Raw genomic sequence first — 14,369 nt, forward strand, 5'->3', positions numbered from 1 at the left:
AGATCTCCACATGTGCGACACGTTGCAGATAGCCAGATCATAGCATATTACCTACCAATGATCTCTCCGATGGCAGATTGCCTGCATCGTAAGGCCTGGCTATATCTACCTGTCAGCACAAACGGCATCATCCATATGCTTTCGGCAGTGCGATATCCACCGTAAGACAAAACTTATCGCTGCTTGCTGTACGCCCAGCCGTCTGCCAATGGCGAGCGCTGGGTCGCAAGCTGCTTAATCAATACTGCAGCATCGGTACGCGAAACCGTCTTTACAGCGAGGCGCAGGTATTGAGTTCTTTGAGCTACCATATACATATGCAGGGCGTAAGTCGACTAGGATACAACCGCATCACCTCTCAGGCATAAGAACACCTTTGTCTACGCACGAGATGGCGACATGCTACTTGCCTCTGCGTCTCATTCCCGCAAAAGTCCTCCAGCACGATCATGTCGAGCAAATTTGCGGAAGCACACATCGGAGAACCTCAAGATATATTCAACGATCATAGCCCGGATCACAACGTGGCCGAGAAGGATGCAACCACAGCGGACGCCCATGACATGCACCGCATGGGAAAGACGCAGGAAACCCGGCGAAACTTCCGTTCTATCACCATTCTAGGATTCTGCATAGTTCTTCTTTCGACTTGGGAGACTATCCTTGCCACATCTGTCTTTGCTCTTGCCAACGGCGGAACAGCAGGGCTTATCTGGGGATACTTCATCGTCATGATCGGGTTCGGCTTCGTTGTCGCTTCGTTGGCTGAGATGGCATCGATGTGGGTACAGCTTAATGACATCCAATGATACTTACTCACTTTCAGCAGGGCACCAACGGCTGGCGCACAGTACCACTGGGTATCAGAGTTCGCACCTCCAAGCTGCCAGAAGTTTCTCAGCTATCTGGTAGGTTGGCTCGGGGTTCTGGGCTGGCAGACCGGTGTAGCAACAGTTTCGTATCTTTCCGGAAAACAGATCCAGGGTCTCGTCATCTTGAACAATCCGTCGTACATTCCGAAGGCGTGGCACGGAACGCTCCTCATCTGGGCTGTCCTGGCCATATGCTTGGCGTTCAACACATACCTCTCTCGCCATCTACCATTAATAGAAGGAGGCGTCGTCATACTGCACGTTGCTGGATTCTTCGCTGTCGTAATTCCACTCTGGGTCATGAGCGATAGAAGCCACTCTTCCAGCGATGTCTTCACGGTCTTCGAGGACAATATGATGTGGGGGAATATTCCGCTCGCAGTCATTCTTGGCCTTACGAGCGCTACCAGCTCCTTCGTTGGCGTTGAAGCGGGAGCACACATGGCGGAGGAGGTTCGCGATGCTGCACATGTGATCCCGCGCGCTATGATGTGGACGTGGCTCGGGAACGGGTTGCTCGGCTGGATCATGGCAATCACCTTCTGCTTCTGCGTCACCGATACAGTCTCTGTACTTACGACACCACTTGGCACGCCTTTCATTCAAGTTTTCGTCGACACAACCAAGTCCGTAGGCGGCGCGACTGCGCTGACGGTTTTGATGTTGGTCGTTGCGATTTTCGCTTGCGTTGCTATCATGGCAACAAGTTCACGCCAGGTATTTGCCTTCGCTCGTGATAATGGCGTCCCATTTGCGCATGTCTTCAGCAAGGTTCGTCAAAAGCCGGCTTTGCCATGGCTATTACTTCAAACGAGAACTGACAGCGAGTAGGTATCAACGAAGCGCCAAGTACCGATCAACTCGACCTACATAACGGTTGTTTTCGTCGTGATTCTGTCATGTATCAACCTTGGCTCCACTGTCGCATTCATGCAGGTGATCTCCCTTGGTGTCGCTTCGATGCTAACGTCGTACCTGATCACGATCTCGTGCGTTGCCCTGAAGCGCATAAGAGGTGAACCGCTTCTGCCGTCCAAGTTCGACCTGGGAAGACTTGGATTACCGATCAACATTATCGCTGTACTGTTCCTGCTGTTTGCTTGGGTCTTCTGTTTCTTCCCTGTTGGGCCTCGGCCAACAATTACAGATATGAACTGGGCAGTATTGGGATATGGGATGGTCGTTCTCTTTGCTATACTGTACTACGTTCTTCGTGGCAGACACGCGTACGTTGGGCCGGTCAAATACGTTCGGATGACATGAGCGAAGTTTGTTCTTGCCCCGAAGACATACACTCAAGCTTATTGTCTCAGCACGGTTAACGCAGATCTGTTATGCGGAGCTCTGCAAGGGCGAGTATGTGGCGCGTGTACCTATCAACACGGCTTCGGTGTGACACGAATCCGGAAAGCACTACTAAATATCTACTATACGAGAAGCTCATAGATTAGTGCTGTAGCTTATCTTGTCGAAGCGTATACTGCATTAATGATGAGTCGCCAGTGCCGTGACATGCCATCAACTATCTACGTATCACCGCCAGCGCCAAACTTAGCGATGTCATCTCACAACGCGCCCTATATACCGACAACACTATCACCGTACTGATTGAAAAATCCAAGCGCAGCCCTGGAGCAGATCCTTCAAAGCGCGAACTGACCATTGCATTGAGCGGACCGCGGGGTAACGGTCACACAGTACAGCAAACATACGATCAGAATCTTCACAGTTCGCTGGATCGAACGTCACAGTAGTGAGCATCTAGGTAGAAGTTGTGGATATACCTTCTATATGTTTGCATCTGCAACAGGTATGTTGTTACCCTTTCTCACTTCCGCTCTCATGATTGTATCGATCGTCTCCGCAGCGCCGGTTCGCCCTTCTCTGCCCATCACAGAGCCAACAAAAGTTATGGTAATGGCCACATCCATGACCACAGGTACAGCATTCGCATCTAATACCGATAACGACCTCCAGGCGCGTCAGTGGGAGTGGACGCCCTCAGCGCCAGCATGGACCGAACCCGCATGGACCGAATCAGCGTGGACACAACCTGCCTGGTCCGATCCAGCGATCGCACCCGTACCAACGTCACCAGCTTGGACGCCTTCTCCATCATATCCGTACATTGAAGCTACCGTGCCTGCATCCACACCGACGTACTCATATGATGAAACCCATCGCCCCGACCCCAACGACGCTAAGACAAACGGCATCATTGCTGGATGCGTCATTGGCGTTCTGGTCGGCATACCTATCCTCATATGGGTTGTTACCACTGTGAGGCAGTGCTTCCACAGGCGTGCTTCTGCCACATCCGAGAAAAATGAAACGGATGTCGAAGCCAAAGCCGATGTCCAACGTGATTCGCAGGCGCTGACCCCTAGTACGCCCCGTACAGCATTGGTCAGCGATAATGCGCGAAGTAATGACAGTTTTGCGTCAACACCGACTCAAGGTTGTGATATCGTCGATGCGCCGCGTCTAGCTGCAGGGCCCGGTGGGTCAACTTATGGACCGCGCCCTTCTTCTCCGGTTTATCGCAACAATATTCCTCCCCAGGACACGCATTGGCCAGTTGAGGAAATGGAGCAGGACTTCAGGTCGACGCCCAGAGTCTGATATCGGGAAGTTTAGTAATTGAGAGTCTGAAGTGACGCTTTACTGATTGAGTGCACTTATGCGTCATATTGGCAGTGTGGCATATCAAAGCATGATGAATGACTAGGAACTCTTTCTAGCACCCTTGACGGCTGTTCCTATATTGCAATTTGGAACTGTTGGTCTAACACTGGCTCGACCGCACTGTATCAGAGAACCAAAGAACTACGGTAGTGTTGAGTTTCGGCGTGAATTTTACCATCATCGCAGTCGAGTCCTTGCCGCTCTAGCTCTAGATCGCCTCTTAAACCAGTCAACAAGTATAGCTACCAAAGTCGGCAAAGTCAAGATGTTGACCACAGTGATGGCCACCACCAAAATGTTCCCCACTAGCAATATAGGGTCTCGACTAGACTGCCTATCGCCAGTTGAGCGCCAGAAAAGCAACATTACAAGTCCGATATTCCAGGAAGTGACAACATTGCGCATTACCAGCAAGATGATGTGGAAATTCTGAACGCTGCCATTGACATACCAATCCGGATGTTGCATAACGCATCGAAGTTCCTCGCGGATAGACAAGTATGGCAAGTCAAGTATGTAACGCTCGAAGATGTGGAACCACACCGAGCCAACACGCGAACCGACCAGAGTGCGAATTATGGAGCTCTCATGGGCGGGACGCAAGGGAAGACGATGATTCCAATATGGGCATTTGTCAAGCTGTCGTTTCAACCACTCGTACAAACACTTGTCCCCCACGATGTGGCCACACGGAGTGATCTGGAGGGGCGAGCAGTCGTCGATAGAGAATGGCTCGCGGCAGATGTAGCATGCGTCGTCTTCTTCGACGGAAGCTCTGTTGCATTCGTAAGCGGGGATTAATGGGACGGCTACGAGTGGTTGAAGGAAGTGCGGCATGGTTTATGTCGGGAACGTTTTGTCGACTGTGGGTTGTAGTGATTGTTTCTGCGAGAAGTCGGTCGTGATGCGAGTTCTAGTAGATGTAAAATCTTGATGGACAGAGTTTTGACTGACTTTGGCTGCAATCTGTGTCTTCCGGTGAAATAACTGAGCATCACCCTGTGCAAGCACACACAGCTGAAGTAATCTGAACGAATCTGTCAGTGAATGGTATCGGGAGAGGTTATTCTGCGACTAGATCAAGGCACAGCGCGGATTTCCAAGAGCAGAACACGACTGAGCGTGTATGTCATTCAATTAATGAGAATTGATGTGGCTCGTTCATGACTCGTATCCAGGGTATAAGCCTCCCATGCCCAACGACCGAACGCCCAGTATGCCCAAATCACAAAGTGTACTGGCATAAGCCGATAAAAAACCCATAACTTTCGCCGTCATTATCGCATTATCGTGTGATGATCTCATAGCTCAGGCTTCGCCTTGTCCTCCTTGATGTCATCTTTCTCGACCACGACAAAGTCATCGTCGGTGTCGGTGGTCTTCTGCTTCTTCGGAGATGGCTGTTGAGCATCGTCAGTATCTTTAGGGTCGGCCGTCGGGGCGTCTGGAAGTTGCGATGCGAGTTCGGAGGGTTCGGTGGACTGTTCCTCTTGCGCTTTGGGGTCAGAATCGACCGGCGGGAAGTAGTCACTAGGTAAACGTCAGTGTATAAAGTGAGGGCAATGACGCCTGAAACTTACGGGATGTTCTTGAAGTACGCGTCCTCGTCTTTCTGGAGGAAATTGCAGAATATGACGCGGTCAAGCTTGTCCGCCTTGCCCTCTTCTTCAAGGAACTTGCGCACCGTCTCGAGCGCGACTGTGCTGGCCTCACCGCTGGGATAGCCGTAGACGCCAGTGCTCAGCGCTGAGAATGCGATGCTCTTGCAGCCGTTCTCGACTGCTAGCTCCAAGCTCGTGCGGTAGCAGCCTGATAGAAGTTCCGCCGAACGCGAACCCTCCTTCCAGTATATCGGCCCAACGGCGTGGATGACCTTCTTGCTAGGTAGTTCGTAGCCATCTGTGATCTTGGCACTGCCTGTCTGGCAACCGTCCAGCGTCTCGCACTCTTCTAATAAGCCGGGCCCAGCTGCGCGATGGATCGCACCGTCTACGCCTCCACCACCTAGGAGGGAAGTATTCGCGGCGTTGACGATGGCGTCGATGGCAAGGGTTGTGATGTCTTGTCGGATGACGCTGATCTTGTCGTTGAGGGTAGCCGACGCGTTGTATGTGGACCGGCCCTTGTCGTCGCTTGGCACGATCTTCTTGAGCTTGTAGAGCAAGGTGAGGGTGGGGATCTCGTCGAGAGACAGTGTGTCGGCCATTTTGGGTGAGGCGCTTCGTGATCGGGAGGACAAAGGTCTTGCGAGATAATATGCGCTCGTCATGAGTGGTCGGAGTGGTTGTAGTGCTCGTGTGGCGGGTGCTATTAACATGGAGGGAGCGCCGTGGGAGAGAGTACCTGGAGAGCTGGCGGGCGCGGCAGGAGCTTGGGCCTAGGCCCCTCCTGCAGCTACCCCGCTTACTAACTAGCCTTTCCGCTTTAGTGCCAACCGCGTGCAGCACTCAGGATTCTGTCGGATTTGCCATCTTTCACCACGGCTCTTGACTTCATGGCTGCGCCACAGCGTGCTATGACCACGACTTTCTTCCTGATATCGCGGCCACGAAAACGGCACGTACATCTGATGGTCATTTGGCCCAAGACAGTTCACACATCAATATTGATTGCTAGGGATTGCGGCTGATATCTATCTTGTCGATGTTTCTCCACGCACATCGTTTGTACAATAAGTTCCGCTTTGTCTCTGGACAGGCGCCAATGCACGAGTGCAAACGACATTGTGAAGAGATGATTACATATAGGTCTAAAGTGAATGCTTCAATCCAGTCACAGGACAGCCAAGCCTCCACACCATAATGTCCGTCAGGCCGCAAACATTCTTCCGAGACCTTTTGTGGAGACTGAATTACAACATTCGAGCCGACGTCTCCGTCGCCCCAGACGATGTGTGCATCATCTGCAAAGAACCATACGACACTTCGATCCCACCCTCCGCCCAAGGCTGTCGCCCAATCCAGCTGCTTCCCTGCATGCACATCGTCGGTGATGCGTGTTTCTCAGAGTGGGCCAAACGACAGCCCAAGAAATGCATCTATTGGAACCACAAGCTTCGATTTGTTCGACGAGGACCCACAAAGCACGAGCTTTGTTGCATACGCTTATTGGGCGCGATCACAAACAGCGGATGGTTTATATGCAGGGAGCGTGTACTCCTTCATAAGTGGATCTTTATTCGAGAGTCGCGATCGCTCAGGCCCTGGGCTCTCCGCAACTTGGCCGTTCTTCTGTCTACATACTACATACTGGACTTGATATACGCCAGCGTTCAAGTGCTTTGGGTTCACTTCCTATTCAAGCTGACCGTGTTGGCTAGTCGGCTAGTAGTGGCTATTGACAAGTCTCAGTTCTCATATGATCTACTTAAGCGAGATCTGTGGACTGTGAATTACTTGAACGGGGCTGCACTTCAGTTGCTGCTATACTGGATGATCGTTAACACAACAGCTTTCTTCACTGTGCTATTTAGTATACTGTTTGTCAGTAAAAGTAAGAAGGCGTGGGCTAGGAATTGATTCGCGTAGCTTGCACGCCCCGACTTCCGGGCACCGTCAGTAGAGATATGGGTCAACCAGCAGTACCTGGCCTGGGCACGCTACTTAGTGTCCAATCACTCCTACAATCAAATTGGCATTAGATCGTACTGTAATCCCAATTCAAAGACTTCTTCTCGTAATCTCGAACGTTCCTGGTGTCTGGTGTTTAGTGTTGCGGTATACGCACGGCTTATTCACATCTTCTTACTAGAGAATCATCCCAATCGTCCTAGAGATACCTTCCATGTTCGGGTCTGACGCGATTAATGGGAATCCAAGGAGCGACGCTCCTTTCTTGTCTCAACTCTCAAGGCCTCCAATCACCTGAGCAAGACCTCTCCATTCGCAATCTTGCCATGCGACGGAATTGTGTTAGAGGATTTGGACATCTCCGAAAATGAGCAGACAGGTTCAAACGCCACACCCACAACGTCGCCACTTCGTACGCGATATCGCATCCTTCTCATTGGCATGACAAACATCGCCATTGCAAGACGTCAGATACGTTGTCGGCCGCGGTCTTACCCTAGCGTAGTCCAAGTCAACATGCCAATACTCTTGTGAGGTGTAGACCATGATATAGCCAGCCAAACACGTCGTGGCTGCTGACAGTAGCGAGCTAAGCGACTTGCCGCCGTGCCCAGGTGCGATGGACCGTCCCGCAATTTTATCGTATACGGCGGCTCCGTCATCTTGTGCATGTCAAGAAAGGCTATGCCAGGGCTTGGTGTCTTGGGGCGGAAATATTCATCCTGCCACGTGCCAGCGGAGCGCGAGCATGGCCAGGTGTGGTCTGATAATCTGCAGCTGTTATGCGGCATTCGGCTGTTGTCCGTGGAGACGTTTGTTGCATATCGCGATTCCACGGTTCGATCTTACTCGCAGGCCATTTGCAGACAGCAAACATATTTACTGCTGAAGTTGTTCCATGGTAGTTTGGTTGAGGTGAAGGTACTAGCTCACTAGATGCAATGTCGAAAAAGGCATGGATGTCCGCCACGGGCATAGATTTTCACCCGACCCAGTTTACCCCGCACACGCTACCGGCGTCTACTGTTCTGTCAAGCTTCACCACCCATACCGTCGATAACGGTCGGTCGCCAAGTGCCTTATGTGCATCCTCCATGCAGCTCTCTGCCTATAAGATATCGCAACCCCAGATGCCAACCAGAGGGTAAGGCTTGACCTTGTCGACTGCCAAGTGGACCCTTCCCCAGATTCGCTACGATGATCCGAGAGATAGCTTGGAACAGCAACTGTTGCGGTAAACATGGGACGATGCTAGTCCTCGTGCAGTTTCCCCGCGGGGTATGACTGTAGTGATGGCGAGGTAGCATCATGAAGGATGGCTCGGCAATGAAGGCCTGCAAAGCGAGGCAGCGGGCATAAGAAGACACACACCCTTCGCTCGGAAGGCTCATAATCAGGCTAGAAATCATACTCTATCCATCAACCTTACGATCAATTTCACTGAATCTTAAACCAACATATGGGTTGCTTTAACACTCATGCATCCGGTACTCTGGACCCGCCAGAGGTCCGCAACTGGCGGATCCACCTCATCGCACTCATCGCCTCGATGTCTGCGCTAGCTAGTAAGTATGATTGAACCAGTCCGAGTGTAAAAGCTAATGTCGAAACAGTGGGTTACGATACAGCCGTTATTGGCGGGACTATGGCTCTCGAGTCCTTCATTCGTGACTTTGGCATGAACGACATCGCAAAGAGCAATCGCGACACAATTCAAGGCAACATCGTTTCTACTTTCCAGGTAGGTTTCTCGAAATGAGCTGTTGCCAAGTCGTCGCGAACTGACAATGAGTAGGCGGGATGCTTCTTCGGAGCGCTTATCGCTTTTCCCTTCGCAGAACGCATTGGTCGAAAAAAGACTATGATATTTGCCTCCGCGGTATTCCTTCTTGGCGGCACACTCATGACGGCCTCTCAAGGTAGTCTCAACATGATCTATGGCGGTCGAGCCGTAGCAGGTCTAGGAATTGGCGCATCAAGTATGGTCGTGCCTGTTTACATTTCTGAAACAGCTCCACCTTCCATTCGTGGCAGATTGGTCGGTATTTTCGAAATCGCTTCGCAAGGTGGAGGTATGCTGGGCTTCTGGATCAACTATGCTTGTGATCAAACCATTAGCGTCGAAGGCCAGACGCAATGGATCGTCCCTCTTGCGATCCAGCTTATTCCCGGTCTGCTCTTGCTTCTCGGTGTCGCATGGTGCCCTGAGTCGCCTCGATACCTCGCAAAGAAGGACAACTTCGAAGGCGCAGAACGCATCTTGTGTAAGATTCGGTGCCTCGACGAGTCACATGCGTACATCCAGCACGAGATGAGCGAGATCCGCGCGCAAGTCGAACGGCGTAGCGCCAATCGACAGAGTAAGAAGCAACAGTTCATGAAGCTATTCCAGAAGGGTGTGCGTAACCGCATGGCCATTGGTCTTGCGCTCATGTTCCTGCAGTCCTTCACTGGTGTAAGTATATACCATCTGCACGGCACGATAGAGACTAATCTGTCAGGTCAACATCATCACTTACTATGCACCTCGCATCTTCGAAACCCTCGGTATTTCTGGAACCTCGTTGAAGCTCTTCTCTACTGGATTCTACGGCATCGCAAAGACACTCGGCATGTTCACCTTTACCTTCATCGTTGTGGAGAAGGTTGGTCGTCGCAAGGGCCTTATCTGGGGAGCTGCACTCGGTTGCATACCCATGTGGTACATCGGCGGTTATGTCATGAAGGCTGATCCCGCTGGAGCTGCTTTGAGAGGCGATGTCACACGCAACGGCTGGGGCTACCTTGCTATGGTCTGCGTTTACATCAACGCCTTCATCATCTGCGCTACATGGCAGGGGATCACGTGGACTTACGCTTCCGAGATCTTTCCACTCGACATCCGTATGCTTTGTGTCTCGCTCACGACTGCGGATACTTGGCTCGGTTCTTTCATCATTGCCCGCAGTACCCCATACATGATCTCAGATCTGGGTTACGGGGCTTACTTCTTCTTCGCCACCATCTTAGTCGCAATGGGTATCTGGAGTTTCTTCTTCGTACCCGAGACGAAGGGTATCAGTCTTGAGGAGATGGACGCCCTCTTCCTAAGGCCGATGCACCAGGCTGTTTGGGCGCAGCTTCGCGGCAAGCCGATATTGACCGAGGAAGAAGTAGTTGCAAGGAACAAGGGTATGGAGCATGAGAAGGATATTGGTGTTGAGACAATTGAAACAGTAAAGAGATAAGACGAATGAAGGCGACGAGGGGGCGCGATCGATGATGGCCGACAACTCGGCGTCATTTCCTCTTGTCGCCAAAGAAGGCGGACGGACGCGCTTGGACCTTTCCTACCCTGGAAGGTTCACGCGGCATTCAATCAACATCTCCGTCTTCATACTCTTGAACCCTTCTCAGCGCTTGTGACATGTGACGCACTGGTTTTTTGATACTGACTCCCATTGTTCATCTTCATCGATGCGCTGTTATACTCAGTACTAACTCAGCATGCACAGCCCTCCAGCTGCCCAGGTAGGATCGTTGCTTAGATAATAACAGCTTGGCACTGATCGCAATCTACTCGCTGGGAAGCTGGCCTTCTGCATTATCGCTCTGACAAGACAACCACAGGTATCAGGACAGATCACGCACATTGTCTAACAATGTACATCGGCCGATACCTCACTGTTCGGTATGGACACCAGAGCTGCAAGCGTTCTCATGATCCAGGGAAAGCACGAAGAACCCCGGCGACAACCCCACACTCCCGCATTCAATAGCGAGACTTCCCACGCGACAGTACGACCACCAAGAATCCTGTGAGACGGACGAGATGCGGAGAAGTCATTGCATCTGGTGTCTGACAGCCACGGTCGCGTCAGTACCCCGATCACGGTCGATGCCTGCAAAGACTGCCGAGGTACCCGCGTGCGGTAATTGGCTGCACGTGCGGATGATCTACGGCGGAAGGGGAGCTTGCGCGATGCCGAGGCATCGTCAGCACGCTGATTGGTGGTCGGACTACAAGAGGAACTCACCGGAAGCGATTTGTAGACCGCATCCAGATCTGTTGCAGGGGAACTGGACTCTAGCATCTGGCCGCGCGCGCTATTTGTCGATCACCTGGAGCCACGACTCCGGATGCTGGGGCATAGGCTGTCGTTCTCGCTCTCGCTTGAGTCGTGGACCGTTCTTCCTTCCACGATCATAGGCTACATCATGCCTCCGAAGATGCTTAAGCCCTGGAGTAACCTCGACTACCGCTCAGGCTAAACGAAGACCGACGATGATCTGCATACAACACCGACACAATATACACTATCGACATCGTGCTGACAGACTAGCATCCAAATCAAATCGCCCTAGCGTGCTGTTATCTTGACTTATAACAGTTGTTCCCCAACATGGAAGTAGATGGTCCGAGAGTCTTGTGTGACTTCCAACTCTACACTCGCAATCATCTCCTACCTTCACGATGGCGTTTCACATCGCTTCGTCCGTGAGCAAAGCGCTTTTACTATGCTCTTTCGCGTCAACAGTCCTGTCAGCGCCCGTTGAAAACGGGCCAACGGTCACCCTTGCCTCTGGTGTCATCGTGGGAACCACGACCAAGCCCTCAAATCAGCCATCATTGACAGCCTCCGCGAACGCCTACCTGGGAGTTCCTTTTGCAAAATCGCCCCCTCTTCGATTCGCGCCGCCCGAAGCAGCAGTACCTTGGTCTAGTCCTCTTCAGGCACAAAACGTCAAACCATCATGCATTCAGCAGTTTTCTGGTACTGGCGGTGTTCGCGACAGAACCATAGAGTACTTCAATGACCCTACCTTTCCACCGCCAGCGGAGAGTGAGGACTGCCTGTATCTCAATGTCTATACACCACCGGATGTAACATCTTCAAGCAAAAAGGCTGTTATGTTTTGGCTCTTTGGAGTATGCATCTACTGCCGGTTTACTCAGACTCGACAGCATGCTGACAAGTGCAGGGTAACTTGGCTTTCGGAACTGGTGGACTAAAGTACTACGACGGAAGCTCCCTAGCAATCAACGAAGATGTCGTTGTAGTCACTATCAACTACCGCACAAATAGTGAGTGTTTCCGTCATGTTACGTCGAGATTATTCGTATCTAACTTGCCCAATCTTAGTTTTCGGCTTCTCGAACTCGCCCGAAATACCCTTTGGCTCCCAGAACGCTGGCTTCTTGGACCAGAGATTCGCATTGCAATGGGTACAGGATAACATTGCGCAATTCGGAGGCGATCCTTCCCGCGTCATGATCTTCGGCGAATCCGCAGGCGGCGAGTCAGTGAAGCAACTGCTGGCCAATCCACCCAGTCCACTTCCATTCTCATCGGCTATCCTTGAGTCTCAGAACGCGGTACTTCCCGGAAACGGCCTCGTCAACTACAAGCAGGTGTTGCTGCATTTCGGCTGCACAGACATTGCGTGTCTTCGCAAGGTACCTGCCGTGGACATCAAAGCATATATTGAGCCGAACTCTCTCGCATTCCCACCTGTAAACAACGATGGCACATCAGTCCCTGACGTCAGACTCAGCATCTCCACTGGCAAATTTGCCAACGTACCAACCATGCTTGGAACGAACCTGAACGAAGCACGTGCCTTCTTAGCAGTAGCCGGTGTAACGGACGGTAAAACGGCCTTGGACAACTTCTTCGACCAGTACAACATTACATCGCAAGTCGTTCGTGACTCCATAATCGCGGCGTATGCTGCACAGGGTATCACGGACTTTTACGAGCTATCCGATAGGCTCGGCACAGATTTAGTCTTCACATGCACCACCGCCAGGCTAGCGAACTACCTCGCCATTTCTGGTCGCCCAACCTATCGATATCAGTTCACACCCGTCTTCCCTTCGGTCGGGATCTTCCCCGATCCAGGCGCCTATCACACTGCCGAGATTCCTGAGGTGTTTGGCACATATCCGCTTTCGAGCCAGTTCGGTACTGCAACGCAGCAACAGATTGAACTGAGTGCTTTCATGCAGAAGACTTGGGCAAACTTTGCGAAGAACCCCGCTGGTGGCGTTGGATGGCCCAAAGTGGGTAGTGCGCTTGGCAAAGAATTGGGTGTGCTGGGCAAAGACGGAAGTAGTGGTGTGACTATCCGGCCACTGCTGGAGGCAGACTATGCTTGCCCGCTATATGCAGCTGTTGAAGATCTTCTGGGCTTGTCTTTCAAGTAGATGATGGTGTTGTTCCCGGAAAATCATTATGTAGAATATGACGAGGAATGATTCATGCTTAATACGCTATCAGCGTTTACGCTTGATACACTAAGCTTACAACGAACAAGGTGATTACAACAGTTGCTAACACCCCTGCAAAGATGCTGAACCCAATCGTCCTTCTACGACTCAACCTCCCCATAACAAACTCCTCCCTCAAGTCCTTTTTCACCAAAGGTATCGAGAAAAGGAACCCAATACCAGCGAGCCAATAACCAATAGGGATAATGATCGCCAAACACAACTGTGTCACCCTCCTATAGCTTTCACTCGTTGTCTCCTCATCCATCAACGACAGGCCAATGATCTGAGGCCCTGAAGAATAAATGAGAACTTGCACACTACCCCAGATAGCGAGACCGAATGTCTTATAGCGCGGAGGAAGAAGAAGCGCAATGAGCGCGAAGAGACAGCCTAGCCAGAGCTCCGCAGTGAGATAAGCAAGACTCATGACGCCGTATAGAATCTTGATACCTCGGTCTTCTGAGCCATCGGCGATGTCGCGAGAGAAGACCATGAGGAGAACGAAAAGAGAGCTGATCATGCCTCCAATACCAGTCAGATAAATAGGCGTTAATTTCGTACGTGGCCATAGTACCGAGGTCAGAATTCCGCCACTTAGCACCGCGACTGACCCGACGACACCGACGATGATGCCGTAACGTGAGAAGATTTCGGTATGCGAGGGATATGTATCGCCGAGGTAGCTGGGCATGTAGTATCCGAAGACGTTGCCACTCAACTGACGAAAGCCGGCGGAGAGAACGAGGAGCCAGAAGGAGTTCAGGCGGAGGATGTATGCGAACGTAGCATGCAGATCAGAGGTTGCTGCTTTCAACCTCGATGTGCCTTGGATGTGCGGTGGTATGTCGGCGTAATCTTCGTCTACGCTGTTGCTGTGATGGCGTGCGTGCATTTGAACCAGGCTTTCTCTTCTCTTTGGTTCCCGCAGGACGAGTCTCAATAGCACCGCTACAACACATCCCGTGATGCCGATGGCTCTTAGAGCGATGC

General features: G+C 51.7%; 4 protein-coding genes across 4 annotated transcripts; 3 read left to right on the top strand and 1 right to left on the bottom strand.

Annotated features, from left to right (window-relative positions):
- Positions 1 to 563: 563 nt before the first annotated feature.
- On the top strand, positions 564 to 2,135 carry J4E83_002676 (uncharacterized protein; the record flags this gene model as incomplete). Its single annotated transcript, XM_049329619.1, has 3 exons — positions 564 to 781; positions 830 to 1,643; positions 1,704 to 2,135. The coding sequence occupies 3 exons, from the start codon at positions 564 to 566 to the stop codon at positions 2,133 to 2,135; spliced, it is 1,464 nt and encodes a 487-aa protein (XP_049191298.1).
- A 2,723-nt stretch (positions 2,136 to 4,858) lies between these two features.
- On the bottom strand, positions 4,859 to 5,763 carry J4E83_002677 (uncharacterized protein; the record flags this gene model as incomplete). Its single annotated transcript, XM_049329620.1, has 2 exons — positions 4,859 to 5,087; positions 5,138 to 5,763. The coding sequence occupies 2 exons, from the start codon at positions 5,761 to 5,763 to the stop codon at positions 4,859 to 4,861; spliced, it is 855 nt and encodes a 284-aa protein (XP_049191299.1).
- Positions 5,764 to 8,771: 3,008 nt separating this feature from the next.
- J4E83_002678 (uncharacterized protein) lies at positions 8,772 to 10,353 on the top strand (the record flags this gene model as incomplete). Its single annotated transcript, XM_049329621.1, has 3 exons — positions 8,772 to 8,867; positions 8,922 to 9,581; positions 9,628 to 10,353. 3 exons carry the CDS (start codon positions 8,772 to 8,774, stop codon positions 10,351 to 10,353), a joined length of 1,482 nt encoding a protein of 493 aa, XP_049191300.1.
- A 1,853-nt stretch (positions 10,354 to 12,206) lies between these two features.
- On the top strand, positions 12,207 to 13,313 carry J4E83_002679 (uncharacterized protein; the record flags this gene model as incomplete). The annotated part of the gene is made up of 2 exons (XM_049329622.1): positions 12,207 to 12,213; positions 12,250 to 13,313. 2 exons carry the CDS (start codon positions 12,207 to 12,209, stop codon positions 13,311 to 13,313), a joined length of 1,071 nt encoding a protein of 356 aa, XP_049191301.1.
- Between the last annotated feature and the right edge of the window lie 1,056 nt (positions 13,314 to 14,369).

Source organism: Alternaria metachromatica (genome assembly GCF_023757995.1).
Source record: "Alternaria metachromatica strain BMP 0045 chromosome Unknown scaffold_4, whole genome shotgun sequence".
Lineage (NCBI taxonomy): Eukaryota > Fungi > Ascomycota > Dothideomycetes > Pleosporales > Pleosporaceae > Alternaria > Alternaria metachromatica.